The 20,031-nt window shown below is 34.2% G+C and overlaps 1 protein-coding gene across 3 annotated transcripts; it reads left to right on the forward strand.

Annotated features, from left to right (window-relative positions):
- Nucleotides 1-3,359: 3,359 nt before the first annotated feature.
- LOC111306656 (uncharacterized) lies at nt 3,360-6,245 on the forward strand. Of its 3 annotated transcripts, XR_016345021.1 has the most exons (6): nt 3,362-3,761; nt 4,192-4,258; nt 4,763-4,811; nt 5,473-5,598; nt 5,692-5,736; nt 5,988-6,145. XR_016345021.1 is itself a non-coding variant. In XM_022904461.2 (5 exons), the coding sequence occupies exons 1-5, from the start codon at nt 3,495-3,497 to the stop codon at nt 6,055-6,057; spliced, it is 498 nt and encodes a 165-aa protein (XP_022760196.2). In that variant the 5' UTR covers nt 3,362-3,494; the 3' UTR covers nt 6,058-6,245. The 3 variants fall into 3 exon arrangements, 2 of the variants coding, with proteins under 2 accessions (XP_022760180.1, XP_022760196.2); XM_022904461.2 differs by lacking the exon at nt 5,473-5,598 and having other exon boundaries at nt 5,988-6,245; XM_022904445.2 differs by lacking the exon at nt 5,473-5,598 and having other exon boundaries at nt 3,360-3,761; nt 5,692-6,229.
- The last annotated feature ends 13,786 nt before the right edge of the window (nt 6,246-20,031 follow it).

Consider the following 20,031-nt stretch of genomic DNA (forward strand, 5'->3'; position numbering starts at 1 on the left):
ATTGTGACAATGCCTTTAATTTTGTACAATGAAACCAAACAATAACATTGTGAATTTGCATTCACATAACCCATTGGCCATTGCCAAAAAAAATTATAATTTAAAATCATATTTACACAATATAAAAATATTTTGTCACCCACATGTGATGTTAACGAAATGGTAAAATGTTGGTAGAACAAACCTTATTAATAAGTAGTAATAAGAACAAATTAATATAAGTCAGAAAAAAAGGCCGCGTTGTCCATGTCCAACCAACCGCCCATTGGGCCCACCATTACCTTGTTTTCACCGGTTACCGTACCTTTCAATGAAAAATATGAGGAAAGGTTATGCAAAATGTATATATCATTTTTATTTAAATTATATTATTAAAAAATTATTTATTTATTAAAATAAATATTTATTATTTAATTATGTGACATGTAACAAATTATTTTTTTTAATAATGAAATTATGTGATATGATTTTTTATAAAAAATATATATATTAATATAACTTAATTATTTTATATAATTATTTATCCTGAGAACATAGTTTGATGTCATCGCACCTTTCGGATTTTTCCTTTGGTATAAATTTCTCTAATTACATCAAATTAGATTGACAATACTTCAAGTCTTTTCATAGTGAGGACTGCCGTTAAACATAAAATTGTTTTGCCACCTAAAATGTAATTTTATTTCTACAGAAAATTTTATATATATAGATTATTATTTCATATATTGACAATAAATTTTTTAAACTCTATTGGTAAAGCAAAATGTTATTACATTTTTTTTATTTATTATATATTAATTTATTGGTTTTTAAAATATACATGCTTTAATTTTCTTAAAACATACAGAAATATGGAACATATGATTGAGAATTAATAAAATTTTTTCCTTATTATTAAAATTTGGTTAATTAATAAATTATTATGGACTAGATACAAAAAAATCCAGTTCTAAGTAGAGATTGAGATCAAAATCAACCTCAGGCATCTTTAAATTCAGATCAAAATCAACAACAGGCAACTTTCGGCGACCCAATGGGCACATGTTACTATTCTTCAACCACATTATAATGCAGTCGGCATGATAATGTGGGAGCAAGGCAAACGTATAGGTTCCGTCTCCAACAACTGTTCCAAGCACACCTAACAGCGCAACGTCCCTACTTTGCCTAACCCTTTTATCAATCTTCACCTTCTCTAATCCTTCAATGGCTGCTTTACTCGTCTGCCGCATCTCTGGGTACGTCGATATCATCCCAAAATATACTCATCGAAATCACTAGTATCGTCTTCCACGATATTATCATCTGAATGATTATGCTCTTCTTCAAGTTCGTCCTCTCCCGCTTCAGCGTAAAGCTCGACGTGGCATGTGAATATTAACAAGGTTATCTTTTGTCCCAATGAATTCAAAGCGAGAGAAAAGACGATATCTCCTCTGTCGTCTCTTATCGTTATAGTTGAATCGTTAATTTGTCGGAGCAATGGGCATTTTATCAGACATGGTTTTGACGAGAAAATATTTTTGAAAAAGAGAGACCATAAAAGAGCTGGAAAATCTCCTCTGTCTTCGTATTTTTTTTTCTAATTTAAATTTAAAATTATTACTTTTATATATTAAAATTATATTTTCTTACTTTTTTATATTAAAATTATAAAATTTTTAATTTTATAAAAAAATTAAATTTTAATATTAAATTAATTACTTTTTGATAGTTCAAACTAAAAAAATCATTGGTTGTGGCGTCAATTTGCCCAAATATACTTAATTGGAGATATTTAAAAGGTTGAACTATCAGTTCAAACTTCTAATTTTGGCGAGGCTCGGATTTAGAAATAAGTTAATTTTTATTCACATTCCATAAGTTTCATATTTTCACAAATTTTAATTTTAAAATTTAAAAGTTTTACAATTTTAACCACTAAAAAAAATTCAATGAAGATATTCATTATTATATTAATAACTAGCTCAATGAAGAAATATATTTGTTATATATTAATAACAAAGTGGTTGTGGGATTTTAAAAATATGCGTAATCAAACCAAAGTTTGAATTAATTCTAAATCTTGAGAAATTTAATTACATAGTTAATGGTTTTTATTCTAGTTTGAGAATTGCAAATTTGAGGCATCCTAACTCAAACAACGAAACTTTAATTGGATAATTTAACATTGGAACACTTGCACTTAATTATGTTTGAAAAACTACTTGATGTGCTAAATAAAAAAAAAGGGAAAAGAAACAAGCCCCGAAACAATCTTAGAAAAAAAAAACAACATTAGAAACAGTTCTGGCAATAAAATCCAATCAATGAGGCAACTGGTAGCTAACTTATTTACGTTAAACATAAACAGGCGAGCATGGCATCCTTCGTCCGACGAAAAACTCTTGCAAAGAAACTAGGTGAACCGCAGGGTTGTTGACCAGTTTTCACCTTATCCACACCTTGGTTACTAGTATTTTTTTCTCCAAGTTGCCGCCTCGAAGCATAGCCTTTTTCTCCATCGCCCAAAGCTTTGTAATGGTGATCCTCATCGTCGTCGCCGTCGTCAAAAACAAATGGAAGAGACCCCAGATTTATGAAGAACTTCGGCGTCTCCGGTGACTCATATATCATCAGTCTTGCACCAAGTTGACCACGGCATGCACCGTATTCCATCTTGAAAAAAAAAAAAAACTACGAAGTTAAGAAACTATGAATAATGGAAAGAAAATACCGAATTCAAGTTTACAATTGTGAATCTCAACGGATGATAGAAAGCATAATTTATATATATTGGGAGGAGACGATTTTACCTTTTCCATTTGGGATTAGTCTATGCTATTTCTAATTGGAATTGGTTTTGCTCTAATTAACTCGTATACTCTCTTACAAGTTTGTCCAACTTTGGTTATTTTATGATAAACGAATGCTATTATACCAATAAAATTTAGTAATATATAGTATTATATATATAAGAGTACTTATCACATCCATTAATATTGAGGTTTTTAAATAATTGTAAATGTGTAATAATCTAGTCAAATACTGGAAAATAAATCCACAGTTAATATAAGATATAAAAAATTATTTATATAAAAAAAATTTACCATGCTATCACGTTGGATTCGAGGTGAAATTTTCTTATAAGATTGGGCACGAGTCTCAACTTATGTATATTTTCTACTACCTGGGCTTTGGCCTCCCTTCTAAGATAAAAAAATATTTGTATTTTATATGATTTTTTTTATAGAAAACACATTGGTATATTTATTTTTACTTTTAAAGATTTATTATTGACAGTTAAAACTTATACTTATATGGAATTTTTTTTTATTATTTTCTAAACGGCATTAGGTCAATGTGAAACTGTAAATCATAACTAAAAGCAGCGAAGAAAAATTTCAAAAAGAAAAGGAGAAGAATAAAAAGAGGAAAAGAGAAACCCCTATAAAAGCGAAAACTCGTCTAAAAACTAAAAAGCACGGTTGAGAAAACAAAGAATTCGCGGGAAAATGGAAGAATCATCATCAGTTGCAGAAGGAGATCAGAGAGATGAATCTATGGAACAGGAAGTTACCATCAGGGAACGGGGCATGGATCAAACTTCCACGTGTCAAGAGACTGAATCGGAAGCCTGTGGACTTGACGGCAGCGAATCGAATTCGCCATTGAACAAAAGCGACATCTTGAAAGCAATGGAGGTAGTTGAGAAAGACTCTCTGGCTATCGCCGACAGCTTCTCTTCCCTCTTTGCTTCGCTTCGTTTAGCTTTCTCTGAGGTCTGATTTCGCCTTTATTTAGTTATTTAATTATTTATTTTTTAAAAAAATTATGGCACTTTCTGTAAAGTTCTCGAGAAAATTGTTGTCAATTTACGGGAATATATGCAATTTTCCTAAAGATTTTGATATTTTGTTGTTAAAATTCTGGAAATTTTAGGCTATTATGATTTTGAGCAATCACGGTGGTATTTATTTTCTTTTCTTTTCATTTTATTTTTAGGTTTTTGAATTTTGAAAGTATGCATTACAGTCTATAAAGAAACTGATGTTATAACTTGATTTGAGTATTAGCAAATAATAGCAATGAATTAGAGCTATGTTGATGTTAATTTTCTTAATTTTTCTAATTTGAACTCATTGATTATTTACATGTGGTGAAAATGTGAATTTTGATATGTACATGATATGCAAATTACTTCAATTGTAGGTTACTAGCAGCCCAGTTGATCATATGCGTTGCTTTGCTGATGCAGCTGGGCGCATTCAAGAATCTGGTAGATCAAATGTTAAACATAACGCTTCCTTCATTCAATTATCAATAAGATAAGGGACAGATTTGTTCTCTAGCATTATGCTTATTTTAACTCAGCATTGTTGTAAAATATGATAGACATCCATGGGTTTTTGTCTTAAACCCAAGCAAGTGTGGGAACTTTTTCTATTTTCTATATCATTAACATAGCATAACACCAGCGTTGTAACAACTAGTCAACCCTAGAGCTTATTGTTTTCTTACCCTAAATTAAGCTGACTAGGCTTCGTTGGGTGTAGCTTTCAAATTTGTGCTAATAACTTGGATAATTTTTCATTTGTGCTAAAATATAGTTGAAGTGTGGTGATGACTTCTCTCTCTGTCACTTAATATATATTTTGCTGTTAATTTGAGCATATTGATCATCTGTAGTCTGATGGAGCTATTCCAGAAATACTGCATTATGTTATTGATTGTCTGATTCTGATATAAACTGTGAACTTATTCTTGTTATTTGGATTTGCAGCACTTGATGCGGCAACAAGGGGAAACCAGTATATAAATTCATGTCTCAGGTAGTATCCCTGACCCTCTTTTCCAGGGAAAAAGGAAAGATTAGAAGGAAGGGGGAAGAAAAGTGAGGGGGGTATATAATGTGACAAAGCAAAATATAACCTGTAAAATAATGTTATTTCTTGTCTTTATCAATGGTGAAACACACAGTTAGTTGATTAGATGTTGTTGCATTGAGCTTGAGAAACTACTGAAATTAAATGAAACTAGAAGCAAACATAATTTCCATTTGTTTCAGGTGGTCTGTTAGTTTATGCACTTTGTTTGATATTATATTGAAGCAATCAATCTAGCATATAATCCAATTACTCCTTTATCATTAATGTAAATAATTTATTAAGAAAACCATTGGTGCAAGTATCTTTGCAGAGATTGCTGTAGCTGGTGGTAGGAGAAAGGAGATTTAGAGGTCTTGTAGTAGGCTTTATTTCCATTTCAGTAAGAAATAGTTGATCAATGTTCATGCAGGACACATAAGTTACCTCTTGTCTGGAAGTGATTAACAAATAAATCTAATCAGTTTTAATATAATTGGAATTGTTACTTAAACCTACGCAATGCTATTGGGCCTTGTTTCTTTACAACTTATGTATTTTTTTTGGTCAATGCAACATGCTACTATTTTCTATCTTCTGATTGTTCAGAGAAGTTTAAATTGTGCAGATTGTGTCATCTGCTAAAACATTGGTAATAAGTATCTTTCTGCAATGGTAACTATATATGTCGCAATGTATGGTGCCAGATAAAGAGTTCACACTCGTTCAGGACATTCTCTTCCTAGATTTGATGGTGGGATCTGTGTTGGGCCAAACAAGTATTGCAAGATCATGCTTTTCCATATTGATTTTGCCTTTTGTAATGCAGTTTTTTGCCCATTTGCAGATTAAATGAGGAAATGAAGGGCATTGACAATCTAGCTACACCGCTGTATCCTTTTCAGTTGTCTTGGTGTGTTTTTGTTTGTATCGTAGGGCTTGTAGCCTGCTCCTTTAAGCTGTTTATTTGGACCGATGAACACATCAGATCATTCTCTCCCATTAAAGTGGAGTTAGCCATCTTGAGTGCCGCAGAGAAACCCTTGCTTTTGGTAAGCCAATATAGAACTTGGGCTAGCATGAAACTTATTGATTTGACCATTTCATCCTTGGCATTTCTTTGTTTCCTTAATGCTTATGAAGAAAAATTCTGAGGAATATAGATGCCCCAGACACGGCCGTAAACAAGTTCGTCGACTCCCATGACACTTGAGGATGAACTGCTCAAATTAGGAAATCAATTTATGTAGACCCTGTATTAATAAAATTTTGTTTTAAACTAACCAAAAAAAAAAAACAAAGACCCTCAAGTACACGGGTAATTAGCTTGTCAGAAGTAAGCACAAACTAATCCAAAAAGTTACATAGTTTCTGGCTGGAGAGAATATCAATTTCAGGCAACTTTGTGCAGTAGAGCTCTGTATGACAGATTTAATGGACACATGTTCCCTTTGCTCGAGCAGCAGAATTGGGCTGTCTGGATGGATTGTCTGCTGAGTTATGGACTTAAAGAATAACAACAAAAGAGCCCACATGTCTTAGTGTGGCGGTCGGCAATTCATCTAAAACGAAAAGGATCAGATCATAAGCAAAATGACAAATTTTGAAGACTCCTAGGCACGGCCGATAGATGTGACTCGATCAAAAGCAAAGTTTCAATTAAGTTTCTCTTCTCCACGGTTCTTCTCCAACCCAAGAGGAAGTCATAGTGTGGGGAAGGCTTAACTAGAAAGTCTGATATGATACCTTTCGTGCTGAACGCCAACGAGATATTGCAGACACTTCTTGTCATTTTGCTCCTTTTGTTTCTCGATGTGTTTAGTGTTTATCATTTTTCATTTGTATTCACTAGTAAGTAAAGAAATTTTTTTTTTTTTTAATGTTGAAAGAAATGGACTTCACCAGAATCTTACAATAAGAGAGGGAGAAAAGTCAGATGGTTTGGTTGGGTTGGAATTATGCTGCCTTCCATGATGGATTCTTTCGCCCAGCAATAGCGAAGATAAGAAAAAAAGCCAGAAAAGCATATCATTAGAACACTCATTAAAAAAAATTAAAACTACAAAGGATTAGGTAAAGAAGTGGCGAAGGTTGGAGCAAGTGGCATTTTGACATAATATTTTTATGAGCAAAGTATTATTCACTCCACTCATCACCATGGTGAAAAAAGTTTCTAGAATTAAACAAAAGATTATACAATTGTTTCGATGCTTAAAACTTAATAATTAATTGCATGGATAACATAATAAATAAGGCAATTTGATGTTCCCTGATTATACACTTTGTCAGGACTGTCATAAAGTTAGTACCTAATCTGCCATAATTCATCTAATTTTTAAGCCTGAATGTTAGTCGGAAATCAAATCTAGATTATCAAAATGGATCCTCCTTTTGACATATGTACACATTATTAAATCGTATTAATAAGCTTAGTGTATATATATATATATATATATAAATTGGGGTGGGGGGGGGGGGGGAGGGGGGAGTTGTCATAGAACCTATTCTCTATTGAAGAACCAAAATCAAAATTGATCATTGGGAATTCTCCGAATAAAGAACTTTTAGCTTTGGATGTTAAAACTTATCCATTGCTTCATTGAAAAGGTTTGTATTTGTTTCTTTTTTTTACTTTTTTAAAATCATAATCTCAATGGATCTTTGACAATAATGTTTTTGATTAAAATTGGTGATTAGCATTTCTTTTAAGTATATTATTTTTTAGCTTTGATTATTAGAAAATTCATTAAAAAAACTCATATTGAAATTGGAATTAGATAGTAAAAAAAAAATAAAATTATGAAGTTGATATATAATAATTCAGAAGTGTGCTATGGAAAGACAAGACATGGTGTCATAATTATTGAACAGTGTGCACTCAAATTTATATCCATCCGTCTGCACTGATCCTTTCATATTGCTGATGCTGAAAATGGCACCAACTACAAGAAGACTGTCAACATGTTACCTACTGTCCACTGATTATGACAAGTAGTGATCAGTGAAAAAGCAGGAAAAAGGAAAATTGTTATGAGCAATAATGCACACATCAAGGTTCAGTAAATGGCTAAAGTGCTTCTTCTGCCTCAAAAATCGCTGTTATCCCGTATGTTTCCTCTGTTTTTCGGGGGGCAAAACTTGAAAGATTGGGTATTTTTCTTCTTTTGGGCTCTAAAACTTGAGGTGTCCTAAAGCTCGAAAGTTCCTTAAATGGTATGAATTTCGTTTTATCTTTGATTTCCCATCTCACTATCCATTTTCAAACTTCAATTATGGAGAATAATTGGGGCAGCATTCACTGCTTGCACGGTAGATCCACCACCATTGTCATTCCACACTTGAAAAGTGACACTCAACTATAAGTAGGTGACATTTGAATTCATGCTATTTTATATTATTATCGAAACAATCTGACTACTCATAAATGGTATTCATTCTTTAACAATAATATTTTGTTTTATTATTTCGTATTTTAATTTATATTTTTAATATTTTAACAAAATAAAAATAAAAATGATTATATTTTTTTGAAATTAAATACTATCTTTAAAAATCAAGACAAACTATTTTAATGCGTTATTACGAGCTCAAAGTTTGATTGATATGCCGAACAGATCCAACGGCAGATGATGGCAGTACGTGGAAGCCGAATCCACCTCCAAAATCTGCAATATGGGTGCCGCCTTCCATAACATATATCCAAGAGGGCAAGAACATTAGGTAGCCAAGAAATTTGGTGTGGTCCAATTTCGAACGTACAACGTTGAGAACAGGATTACGTGAACGTCAGTATCACCGATTTTTTATTTTTATTTTTTGTCATTCACACGTTATTGTGAAATTTTTTCACAAAAATCTATTCTACCTGATCCAAGATCATTTGAACGGCGGTGATATTAGATTCGATGAAGTTAAAAATAATAAAAAATTAAAAATAAATATTATAATAATAAATTTAATATTGTAACGTAAAATTAAAATTAATAATAAGATAATGATTTGAATTTAAAATTAATAATGATTATGGGATTAAATATAGTGAGAGAAAATTATCAGTAAACATATTATATTAAAATTTGGATATAATAAATTTAATTAATTTTATGATATTAAAAATATTTTTATATCAAATTATAATTTTAAATAATTTAAAAATAATTTAAATTATTTTTATAATAATAATAATTTTATTCATACATAATCCGGTGACATTGAGTTGAAAACAATGCTTTAAACGCATTGAATTAAAGGATTAGTGAATTCCAAATGAAGCTTACGTTTTGCCGATAAACTTTTGTCATTTATTTTTATTTTATTTTTTGGATAATTACTCTTCAATCTAAAGCCAATCACCCTGAAAATTTTGCTTGATTTCGAAGACGTTTGTTCAACCTTCGGGTGAGTTTAGGGTTTTCTGGATACAACCAGATTGAAAAAGAGCACCAACACAACGTCTAAATCTTTGTTATCATATTCATCGAAACAAACATTTTAACAAACAGCTCCAAGGCACGTAAAAGGAACTCCAAAATCTTTCACCACGGACTGCATAATTTGGCTACGTCTCATCAAAACAGCCTCAAAAGCTACATCGTGCATATCAATGTCTTGAAAATCAAAATAAATCTTGCCTAGATATTTTGGTTGGATGATGGACTATGATTGTCGGGAGATTGGAAACTGAAAGAGAAGGAAATAACTGTTCATGATGGCAGATGCAAATGATGCTCATGACACTCCAAAATTAAAAAAAATATTTATCTGGGACATCTCAAAATTTTTCTATAGACACACCTTATAGATTTTTCGGACATATTTTAATAGAAACATTTTATAAAATCCTTTGTTGCGTTTACAGCGTGCATGTGCGTCAAGTAAATTTTAATAGAAATATTTTTCACTGGGTTTTAAAAAAAATAATTTTATATTCGTTTAATATTTGATACATATAAAATATAAAAGTTATCTTATTATAATTGTATATTCATATTGTAAGCATAATATATAATTTTATTTTAAATTGTATATTTTTTATTATTTTTATATTATATTTTAAATTATTAAATTTAATTCAAATATTAATAACTTCAAAAGAAAAAAAAATTAGGTTGAAAATGAGTTAGTGCAATGTATATGATTGGACCCAACCAAAAATTTTTAACCTACTTGAAGAAAAGTTTAGGGTGGAATGGGGATGAAATTACATTATAATCCAAATAATTAAAAAATTATGATTGAATAATGATCTACCACTCTCTTCCCTCCAATGTTGCATTTATTTTCTCTAACTTTTAGCAAATGAATTCTTTTGTCCGCAAACCAAAGGAGCAGCTGCACATCAGTGCAAAGATCACATGCTGCTGCTTCATAGTAATTTGTTTGTTTTCCACTATAGTTGTCGCAAGGCTTCAAATTTTTACCATACAGTAAAACTTTTTCTTCTAATTTATGGACTAAAATTGAAACAAATGAAATATGTAAGTGACAAGGATAATTTACCAAAAAAAAAAAATTGAGTACTCCACTCCGTCTGCCTTTATTATTTTTATTACATTTTTGTTTGACAAAGTCCACACAAATTCGAAATCAACAGTGCTCAAACAAAATAATTGGCTGTTTGTTCGGATACCCATTAATTTGAAGACGACCATGCATTTTTGGGATCTAGTTCATTAAGATTCCAGACAGACACGAGTGTTACATGTTACATGTTTCCTGCAATACTATTGCTTTTACAGTACCCTTCAAGTCGAAATAAATAATTATGATATGTAGTAATTTTGCGGTTCCTGGTTTGACAATCAAATTTAAACGTGGTCATTTTGTCAAACAATATTTCAAACCCCCATCTCCCCAACCCTGCCGACTTACGAATCTACGAGAGATTCTAAGTTCAAATCAAGACGATAAGATAAAAGTCAATATAGTATTCGGACAAGTTCATGAACTTGATCAGCATGCGCATGTGATTGTATGGCTGCTGGGTTTGTTCATATCTCACACGTCAAAGACTTCCTCAGTTAGGTGTAAATATTAAATAAATAAAGATAATAAGTGGTTTATATTTTCGTACTTAAATTCTGTTTGTTTTGTAAAAAAAATAATTTTTGAAAAATATTTATAGTTTTTGAATTGAAAGAGTTTTTTGTTATTTTGATAAGTTAATGAAAAATATTTTTCATTGTTTGATTTTTTTTTTGGAAAATTTATTTTTTAATAATTTTAATATAATTATTAAAATATAAAAAATTATTTATTAGTAAAATATATTGAAATTATTTATTATTAAAATAATTAATATTTAAAAATAATTATATTTTAATAATAATATTTAATATTAAAAATTATGTTAATATAAAAAATACTTAAATTAAACTATTTCTTATTCTTTATATTATTTATTAATATTTATTAATATTATTTATTAATATAATATATTAATAGTATATTATTTATTAATAATATATTAGTTATTAATATATTATTATAATATTTATAAATAAATTAATAATATTTATTATTGTATTATTTATTAATATAATATTATTTATATGTAAAATTATGCTAAAAATATTAATAAATAATTATATTCATAGAAAATTTTTTTCTAAAAAATATATTAATATTTTTAAATCTGTAAGATAATTTTCAAAAAATTTATCTCATTTTTCATTAATTAGTAAGTTATTTTTCGTTGATCAACTAATTTTTTTGGCAAATAAACACTTAAAAATGAAAAAATTATTTTTCAAAAATCTTTTTTTTTCCGAAAAAAACGGAGCTTTAGTTGAATTAGTTTTTTAATTCTTAACTTATATCTAATTCACTTGTGAATTGTGATAATAAGTTGTAGATCACTTTATTCATGCAAAAATGGTTAGATTACACATGTGGACACAAAAAAAAAACCTTTTAAATTTTAAGCCATTAATTACAGATCTAATCCATATATAAACCATTGTTGGTTACTTTGATTTTGTGTAAAGTTCAAACGCTGAGCAAGGGTTCATGTTCACATTTTAACCTACGCATAATTTTATTATATTTTGAATCTTAAATTTAATTTAATTTAATTATAAATTTATATAATCATTCTTAAAAAATTGATAGTTTAAAATTCAAATTTAAATACTTAAAATTTAATTTTTTATAAAAAATAAAATAATACTATTGTATTCTGCTTGAGGTAACTCTAGTCTTGTATGTTTTGATCCTGACCAACCTCAAGTTTCTAGGTTATATACTTAACATAATAATCAGTTCTCTACCATTAATTATCCACATCAAACTTTACTCAAAATTTCCTTCTCGATCTGCCCAAAAGAAAAAAAATTTATCGTTAATTTTACATGGGTTTCTTAAAATATCAAAGATCTAGTGTCGACAATGGATCTACCTTTAAATGGGGAAATCAATTTATCGGGAATTATATGAAACTAGCTAGGGTTATGTGTCACGCCCTGAGCGGACGCGTCAGGCACATCAGGCACACCAACACGCGAGCCAGAGGTTAAGGCTCGAACACCAGGCGCTCTGACAGGTATTTACGTGCAAAGCCTAAGAGACAAGGTCAGAACGCCCGCCCAGCTTGTAAGCTAGCCCGTGAGGCCAAGGCCTGGCATGCAGGCTACCCGTACCACATCTAGAGGGGCCCAAGGTGCTAGACACACAAGTGAAGCTTCTTGAAGCTTGCAGGATCAGCAGGAGCCTCCTGACAGATTTGGTTGACCCTAAAAATCAAGAGTTAAAATCCTGATTGATTGTAATAATTGTAATCCCTTGATTTTAACCTTTATTCTAGGGATATTGTTATTAAGTGTAGCTGGAGCCTCAACTATAAATAGAGGGTTGCTCCACCTTCATTTGTACACCATCAAACACTTCTGTTTCAGTGAATACAAAGCATATTCCAGCATTCTACCTTGTTATCCTATTTCTTTTTAACTTGCGTATTCAGCCCTTCCCATTGTTCTAGTGCCCGCACGCTTGTGTTTTAGGCTGACTTAGGCATAAAGGAGGAGATTCTAAGCCTAAAGCCACACAGATTCTGAGTCTAAGGTTGGAGCCCGTGACAGTTGGTATCAGAGTAAGTTCGGTTCTGCGTGTTTGTGTTGTACAGGTTAGATCGTGATTGAGGAGATGGCATCCCAAAGCGACGTTACTAGCCAACAACCAGAGGCCCATGAGCAGGGGTGTAGAAGAGGCAGAAAAGCCAGTTCAAGAGATATATGATCTACTATGGATGGTAGGTTGGCTAAGATGGAGGTGACCATGGGCGACATGGGGGAAAAGCTTGAGAAAGTGGAGACTCGCATTGCATCGCTAGATTTCATGGGAGAGGAGATCCAAAGTGAGTTATAAGCTGCTCTCAACAAAGGCATGGACGTGATCATCCAAAGGGATGAGGCCTTTGAGGCTAAAATGTTGACCTTGCGTGATGCATGGAGGCCATGCCCCAGCGGATGGAAGAGCTTACCAGTGAGCTCGTTACTTGCAAGACTGTCGTTAGGCATGGCATGTTTGCTGGAGTGTCCAAGTCCAGAATGGATGTCCCTAAGCTTAAGGAGTTCAAGGGGACTAGGGCGGCCAAAGAAGTAGACAATTACCTATGGGGTATGAAACAGTAGTTTCAGGCCATGGGTATGCAAGACGAGGCGATAAAGGTAAGCATCGCTACTATATATCTCACTGATGTAGCCTTATTGTGGTGGAGGCGCAAGTGTGATGATGTTAGGTATGAGAGTGCCAAGATTGGAACCTGGGCAGAGTTCTAAAATGAGTTCAGAGAGTAATTTTACCTGGAGTATGTCGATGATGAGGTGCGGGCAAAGTTACGTAGGCTGAGCCAGTAAGGGGACATAAGGGAGTATGTCTAAAAATTCTCTGAACTGATGTTACAGATCTCGGATCTAGGCGAGAAGGATGCCTCATTTGCTTTCATGGATGGGCTGAAGCTGTGGGTGAAGCATGAGGTACAACAGAAGGGAGTTCATGACTTGGCTAAAGCCATGACTACTGCTGAGTCCTTGATAGAGTTTAAGCCTCTGAACAAGTTCGAGTTTTCCAAGCCCAAGGGTAAGGGCAGGGACGATAGGGATCGAAAGAAATAGTCAAATAAGAAGGACCATGATCGAAAGTCCAAGGATAGAGATCGAGACCGTTCAACCAAGGATGGTAAGAGGAAGCCACCAGTAGGCAAGTGGAAAGCAAAGGGGGACCGAGAGCCACTAGCATGCTACCTATGTGGAAGAAGCCACATAACACGTAATTATCCACAAAAAAGCAAGTTGACTGTTGTAGACAATGAGTCTGACGATGAGCCAGAGTCAGGGATAACAAAGCTTGGGTTGTTAGTGCTCAATGTTATCTAGAGTAAAGGGAGTCGTAAGCCAAAGGGCTTGATATTTACGGATCTAATGGCTATGGGTCAGAAGGTGAGCGTACTAGTGGACACAGGTGCCTCCATATTTTTATTTCAGGTGATGGAGCCTGAAAACTTAGACTAAAGATGCAGAAAGGGACTGGTACCATTAAAACGGTAAACTCCAAGGAGGTTCCAGCCATTGGAGTAGCGTAGGAAGTGGAGTTACAGCTTGGAGACCGGAAAGGCAAGGAGATCATAGAGGTAATACCCCTTGACGACTATGAGTTTGTGATTGGGTTGAATTTTCTTGTTAGGATTAACGCCCTCATTGTGCCTTTTGCCAATTGTATTTACATCTTAGATGCACGGTGCCAATGCCTAGTACCATTGAAGAGAGGGTCTGAAGTTGGGTTGCGGGTGGTGTCAGCCATCCAATTTGCCAAGGCGATAAGCAGAGAAAAAAAAACCTTTTTGGCAGCCCTGAAATATGAGAAGCTAAGGGATAAGGAGATCGAGTCACCTTTGGAGGTGCTAAAGGTGCTGAAGACCTTTAGTGATGTGATACTCGTAAAGCTGCCTAACCAGCTACCACCTAAGAGAGAGGTAGACCATAAGATCAAGTCGGTGTACGAGGCCAAGCCGTCAGCTAGAGCCTCTTACTGAATGTCCCCACTAGAGTTAGAGGAGTTAAGGAAGTAACTCAAAGAGTTAGTTGATGCTGGCTTCATCAGGCCATCAAAGGCACCATATGGTGCACCGATTCTATTTCAGTGCAAGCATGATGGGTCATTACGGCTGTGCATAGACTACCGGGGCTTTGAACAAGTTGACCGTCAAGAACAAGTACCCTATCCCACTCATTACAGACTTGTTCGACCAACTTGAGAGTGCAAAGTGGTTCACCAAGCTGGATTTGAGGTCGAGCTACTACCAAGTTAGGATCACGGAGGGAGATAAGCCAAAGAGAGTATGTGTCACTCAGTATGGTTCGCATGAGTTCTTGGTGATGCCATTCGGACTCACGAATGCCCCAGCAACATTCTGCACCCTTATGAACAATGTACTTTAGTCGTTCCTTGAGACAGGTGTTCGAGGTGTTATGGACGCACAAGCTGTTTGTCAAGAAGAAGAAGTGCTCATTCACCCAGCAGGAGATCCCATTCCTAAGCCACATAGTGAGAGGTGGCAGGATACGTATGGATGAAGGTAAGGTACACGCCATCTTGGAATGGCAACCGTCAGCCAAGGTCACTGAGTTAAGATCATTCCTTGGGTTGGTTAACTACTACAGACGCTTCATCAATGGTCACTTAGCAATAGCCATTGCACTGACTGAATTGCTTAAGAAAGAGAGAGCATAGGAGTGGAGCGCAGGGTGCCAAGAAGCATTTGACAGGTTGAAGTAGGCTGTGATCGAGGAGCCAGTCTTGGCCTTGCCAGACCATGCCAAGTCGTATAAGGTGCATACAGATGCATCAGACTTTACCATAAGGGGTATGTTGATGCAGAAGGAACATCCAGTCACGTTCGAGAGTAAGAAGCTAAATGAGACTGAGCGTAAGTACACGGTCCAAGAAAAAGAGATGACTGTAGTGATGCACTGCTTGCGCACTTGGCGCCATTACCTGTTGGGGTCGAGGTTTGTGGTTAAGATGGACAATGTGACGATTAGCTACTTCCAGACGTAAAAGAAGTTATCCCCTAAGTAGACGAGATGGTAAGATATTCTTGTGGAATTTGACTTTCAGATAGAGTACAAGTCGGGGCGACCGAACCTAGTGGCAGACGCCCTAAGCAAGAAGGCTAACCTTGCTACCATTAGCCAACCAGAGGGGTCATTGGTGTCGCGCATCAAGGAGGGACTTGTGCATGATCCTACAGTCAAGGCTCTTATGGAATACGCCCAACAAGGTAAGACTAGGTAGTTTTGGGTGCAGAATGGTTTGTTGTACACCAAGGGTAGTAGACTGTTTGTGTCGTAGCACGGAAAGCTCCACAAAGAAGTTTTACAAGAGTGCCATGATTTAAGGTGGGCTGGACACCCAGGAGTGAGCAGCACCTTGGCATTGATCGAGGATTGGTACTACTGGTCGCATATGAGGGATGATGTGGAGGCCTATGTGAAGACTTATCTTGTGTGCCAACAGGATAAGGTGGAGCTCAAGAAACTAGACGGTCTCTTGGAGCCATTACCAGTGCCAGAGTGACAATGGAAGAGTGTTTCTTTGAACTTTATAGTCAGTCTACCTAAAGCAGAGGGGTTTGAAAGCATCATGGTAGTGGTGGACAGGTTTTTCAAGTATGGAATCTTCATTCCAGCAACCAAGAAGTGCCCAGTCGATGAGGCAGCTCGATTGTTCCTAAAAAATATGGTTAAGTACTAAAGAGTGCCAAGTACCATTGTTAGTGATCAGGACGGGCATTTCACGGGCAGATTCTGGACTGAGTTGTTTAAGCTGTTGGGGTCAGACTTGAACTTTTCCACCAACATGCATCCACAGACCGATGGGCAGACTGAGCGTGTGAATAGACTATTAGAGGTCTACCTCAGGCACTATGTGAGTGCCATACAAAAAGACTGACCAAAGTCGCTAGATGTTGCATAGTTTTCTTACAACTTACAAAGGAGTGAGGCAACGAACCAGAGCCCATTTGAGGTTGTGACAAGGCAATAACCACTAACATCTGGTTCGATTGCTGTAAGTTATACAGGGTCGAATCCAGTAGCATACAAGTTTGCCAAGGCATGATAGGAGCAAACTGACTTGGCCAAAGTCTATCTACACAAGGCGACAAAGAGGTTGAAGAAGTGGGGAGACCAGAATAGGTGAGACGTGCAGTTTCAGGTTGGAGACTTGGTGTTGGTGAAGCTGCATCCTATTGTGTGCCACAGGGGGCTGCATAAAGGCCTAGTCCAGAGGTATGAGGGACCTTTCCGAGTAGTCAAGAGGGTAGGCAAGGTTGCCTACAAACTGGATATGCCACCCAAGCTAAGGGTACACCCGATGTTTTATGTAAGCATGCTCAAACCGTTTTATGAGGATGAGAGAGATCTAAGACAGGCAGAGTCAAAGTGTGCCCCATTAGGAGCAAGGGCCTCGTATGAGAAGGAGTTCCACAGCATCATAGCTGATCAGGAGGTGAGACAGAAGAACTACCAACCAAGACAAGAGTATTTGGTACACTGGAAGGGACTTCCAGACAGTGAGGCGAACTGGGAACCAGCAGAGAACTTATGGCAGTTTGGGGACCAAATCAGGTGGTACCATGCAGAGGACGCAATGAGGGCATTGCGTAATCAGGTGGGGGAAAATGTCACGCCCAGGACGGGCGCGCCTGGCACATCAGGTGCACCAACACGCGAGCTAGAGGTTAAGGCCCGCACACCAGGCGCACTGACGGGTATTTGCACGCAAGGCTTAGGAGACAAGATCAGAACGCCCGCCCAGCTTGCAGGCCAGCCCGTGAGGCCAAGGCCTGGCATGTAGGCTGCCCGTACCACATCTAGAGGGGCCCAAGGTGCTAGACACGCAAGTGAAGCTTCTTGAAGCTTGCAGGATCAGCATGAGCCTCCTAACAGATTTGGTTGACCCTAGAAATCATGAGTTAAAATTTTGATTGATTGTAATCCTTGTAATCCCTTGATTTTAGCCTTTATTCTAGGGATATTGCCATTAAGTGTAGCTGGAGCCTCAACTATAAATAGAGAGCTGCTCTATCCTCATTTGTACACCATCAAACACTTCTGTTTCAGTGAATACAAAGCATATTCCAGTATTCTACCTTGTTATCCTGTTTCTCTTTAACTTGCGTAATCAGCCCTTTCCATTATTCTAATGCCCGTACGCTTGTATTTTAGGCTGACTTAGACATAAAAGAGGAGATCCCAAGCCTAAGATCGCACGGATTCTGAGTCTAAAGTCGGAGCTCGTGACATATGGACCATGCATGAGAAGCAACGTAATAGAATTGAGATTATAGATAGACACTGAATCGAAAGAGACCTGATACCAACTATACAGCTTTGGACTCAATAGAATAACTAATTAAATAAGACAATAGTTATTTTACTAAATTTGTGATTCAAATTAAATGAGATTTCTCATCATGTTTTCATTTAGGATTTCCTAAATTGGTCATGAAAGACAGTAGTCCAAAGGCATTTGATCATGAACAAGAATATTCCAATCCAATGCAAAACAAATTCGAGATAGAACACCGCAAAGAAGTGGGAAATTTTGATTTGAATTTTTCGTAAGTTCAAGATTTTAGAGAGACCATGAACAAAGTAGGAAAAAGACATCGGTTGAAATTAAGAGATATTGAACACAAAAATTAATTTATGTGATTACTCTCAATATATAATATTTAATAGATTAAATTTAAATTCTAACATTTGAAATCTCTTTTTGTATCCTCAAATTATAGCATTTTTTGTAAAAATATATATATATATATATTAACCAATAACCTCATAATATGTTGATAGAGTATTAGACTCTTATTTTAATAATTAAGATTTAAATTCTGATAATTTTAAATATCAAAATGAATTAAGTGATATTATTTTTTACACCATCCCAAAAACAAAAAGATCCATTCATCTCTTTTATTTTCTAATAGTAATGTTATGGAAGAAAATTTATACACATATCAACAAGTGATTGGTTCAATCGGTTAAGGTCGTTCTTCTTGACGAAGAGCTCTCGGGTTTGAATTCTATCAGTCATTTGTTGAGATCATTCTGTAATTACTTGTTTTAGACTGTCAAGTATGATACATCTTATCTTGATCTGAGAATTAAGTAACATATCTATCTCAAATTTTTTTTACAAAAAAAAAAAATTTACACGTAGTTATGGAATTTAAATATTAGAATGTAAAATTTTATGAAATATATACAAAAGAAAGATTTTTTTTCACTCTCCCTCGTAACATTTTGTCGAAAAAAAGGAAAAAACCATTTATATGGATTGGATTAACCTAGTCATATCGGAGGTCTAATAACCACATATCGTGCATATAATGAAGAATAAGCTAACCTGGCTGAAATGGGTTTTCAAAATTGTAAATGAACCAATGATGGAGGATTCTTATACAAAACAGTAAAAAAAAAAAAGTCAGAGGAGAAAGAAAAAAAAGGAGAATACCCTTAAAAGAAACTCTTTATTTTTTATGAAAAAAAAATAAAGAGATTATAAATATTAAATTTTAAATTTAAATATTGTTTATATGAATAAATTCGTTAAATCTCTTTTCTCTATTTCTATATATAACTTTTTTTTATTTAAGAACATTTGATTTGTGACAATCATCAATTTAAAAAAAATATAAATTAAAAAAAATATGATATTCAAAGTTTTTTTTAATTTTATTTTCAAAATATCTCGTGATTATATTTACTTGTTTGATTAAAAAGAATACACATATAATAATTTTTAAATAATTATTATAATTTATTTAATATATATAATGATTATTTTATATTAAATTTTTAAAAAAAATTTAATAATTTAACGATAAATTATGTTATTTGTAGCAAAAAAATAAATATTTTATTTGATTGATATGTTTATTTATATAATATTATCTATTGAGACATTTCAATTTTTTTAAGAGGAATTGATATAATTAAATTATTTAAGACGTTTTTTTTATTAAAAATAGAACCTTTCTTTTTCAAACATGAGATTAATTTTTTGCACGCTCTACGACGACAGTGACCCAGTGGCAGTAGGCTTGTCTGATGTCTCTTATTGGCTGGTGCTGACTAATATTTCCAGCACATTTTGAAAACTGTAATATTACCCGTTTAACAGCCAG

Source organism: Durio zibethinus, chromosome 9, assembly GCF_047325235.1.
Source record: "Durio zibethinus cultivar Kanyao isolate XHJ-2024 chromosome 9, ASM4732523v1, whole genome shotgun sequence".
NCBI classification, from domain to species: domain Eukaryota; kingdom Viridiplantae; phylum Streptophyta; class Magnoliopsida; order Malvales; family Malvaceae; genus Durio; species Durio zibethinus.

Bases quoted from the DNA above. Each gene is read 5' to 3' on its own strand.
- LOC111306656 (XM_022904445.2), top strand. From the start codon at position 3,495: ATGGAAGAATCATCATCAGTTGCAGAAGGAGATCAGAGAGATGAATCT. The intron at 3,762-4,191 runs GTCTGATTTCGC...CTTCAATTGTAG, and splicing joins TTCGTTTAGCTTTCTCTGAG to GTTACTAGCAGCCCAGTTGA. The intron at 4,812-5,691 runs GTAGTATCCCTG...GCCCATTTGCAG, and splicing joins TATATAAATTCATGTCTCAG to ATTAAATGAGGAAATGAAGG.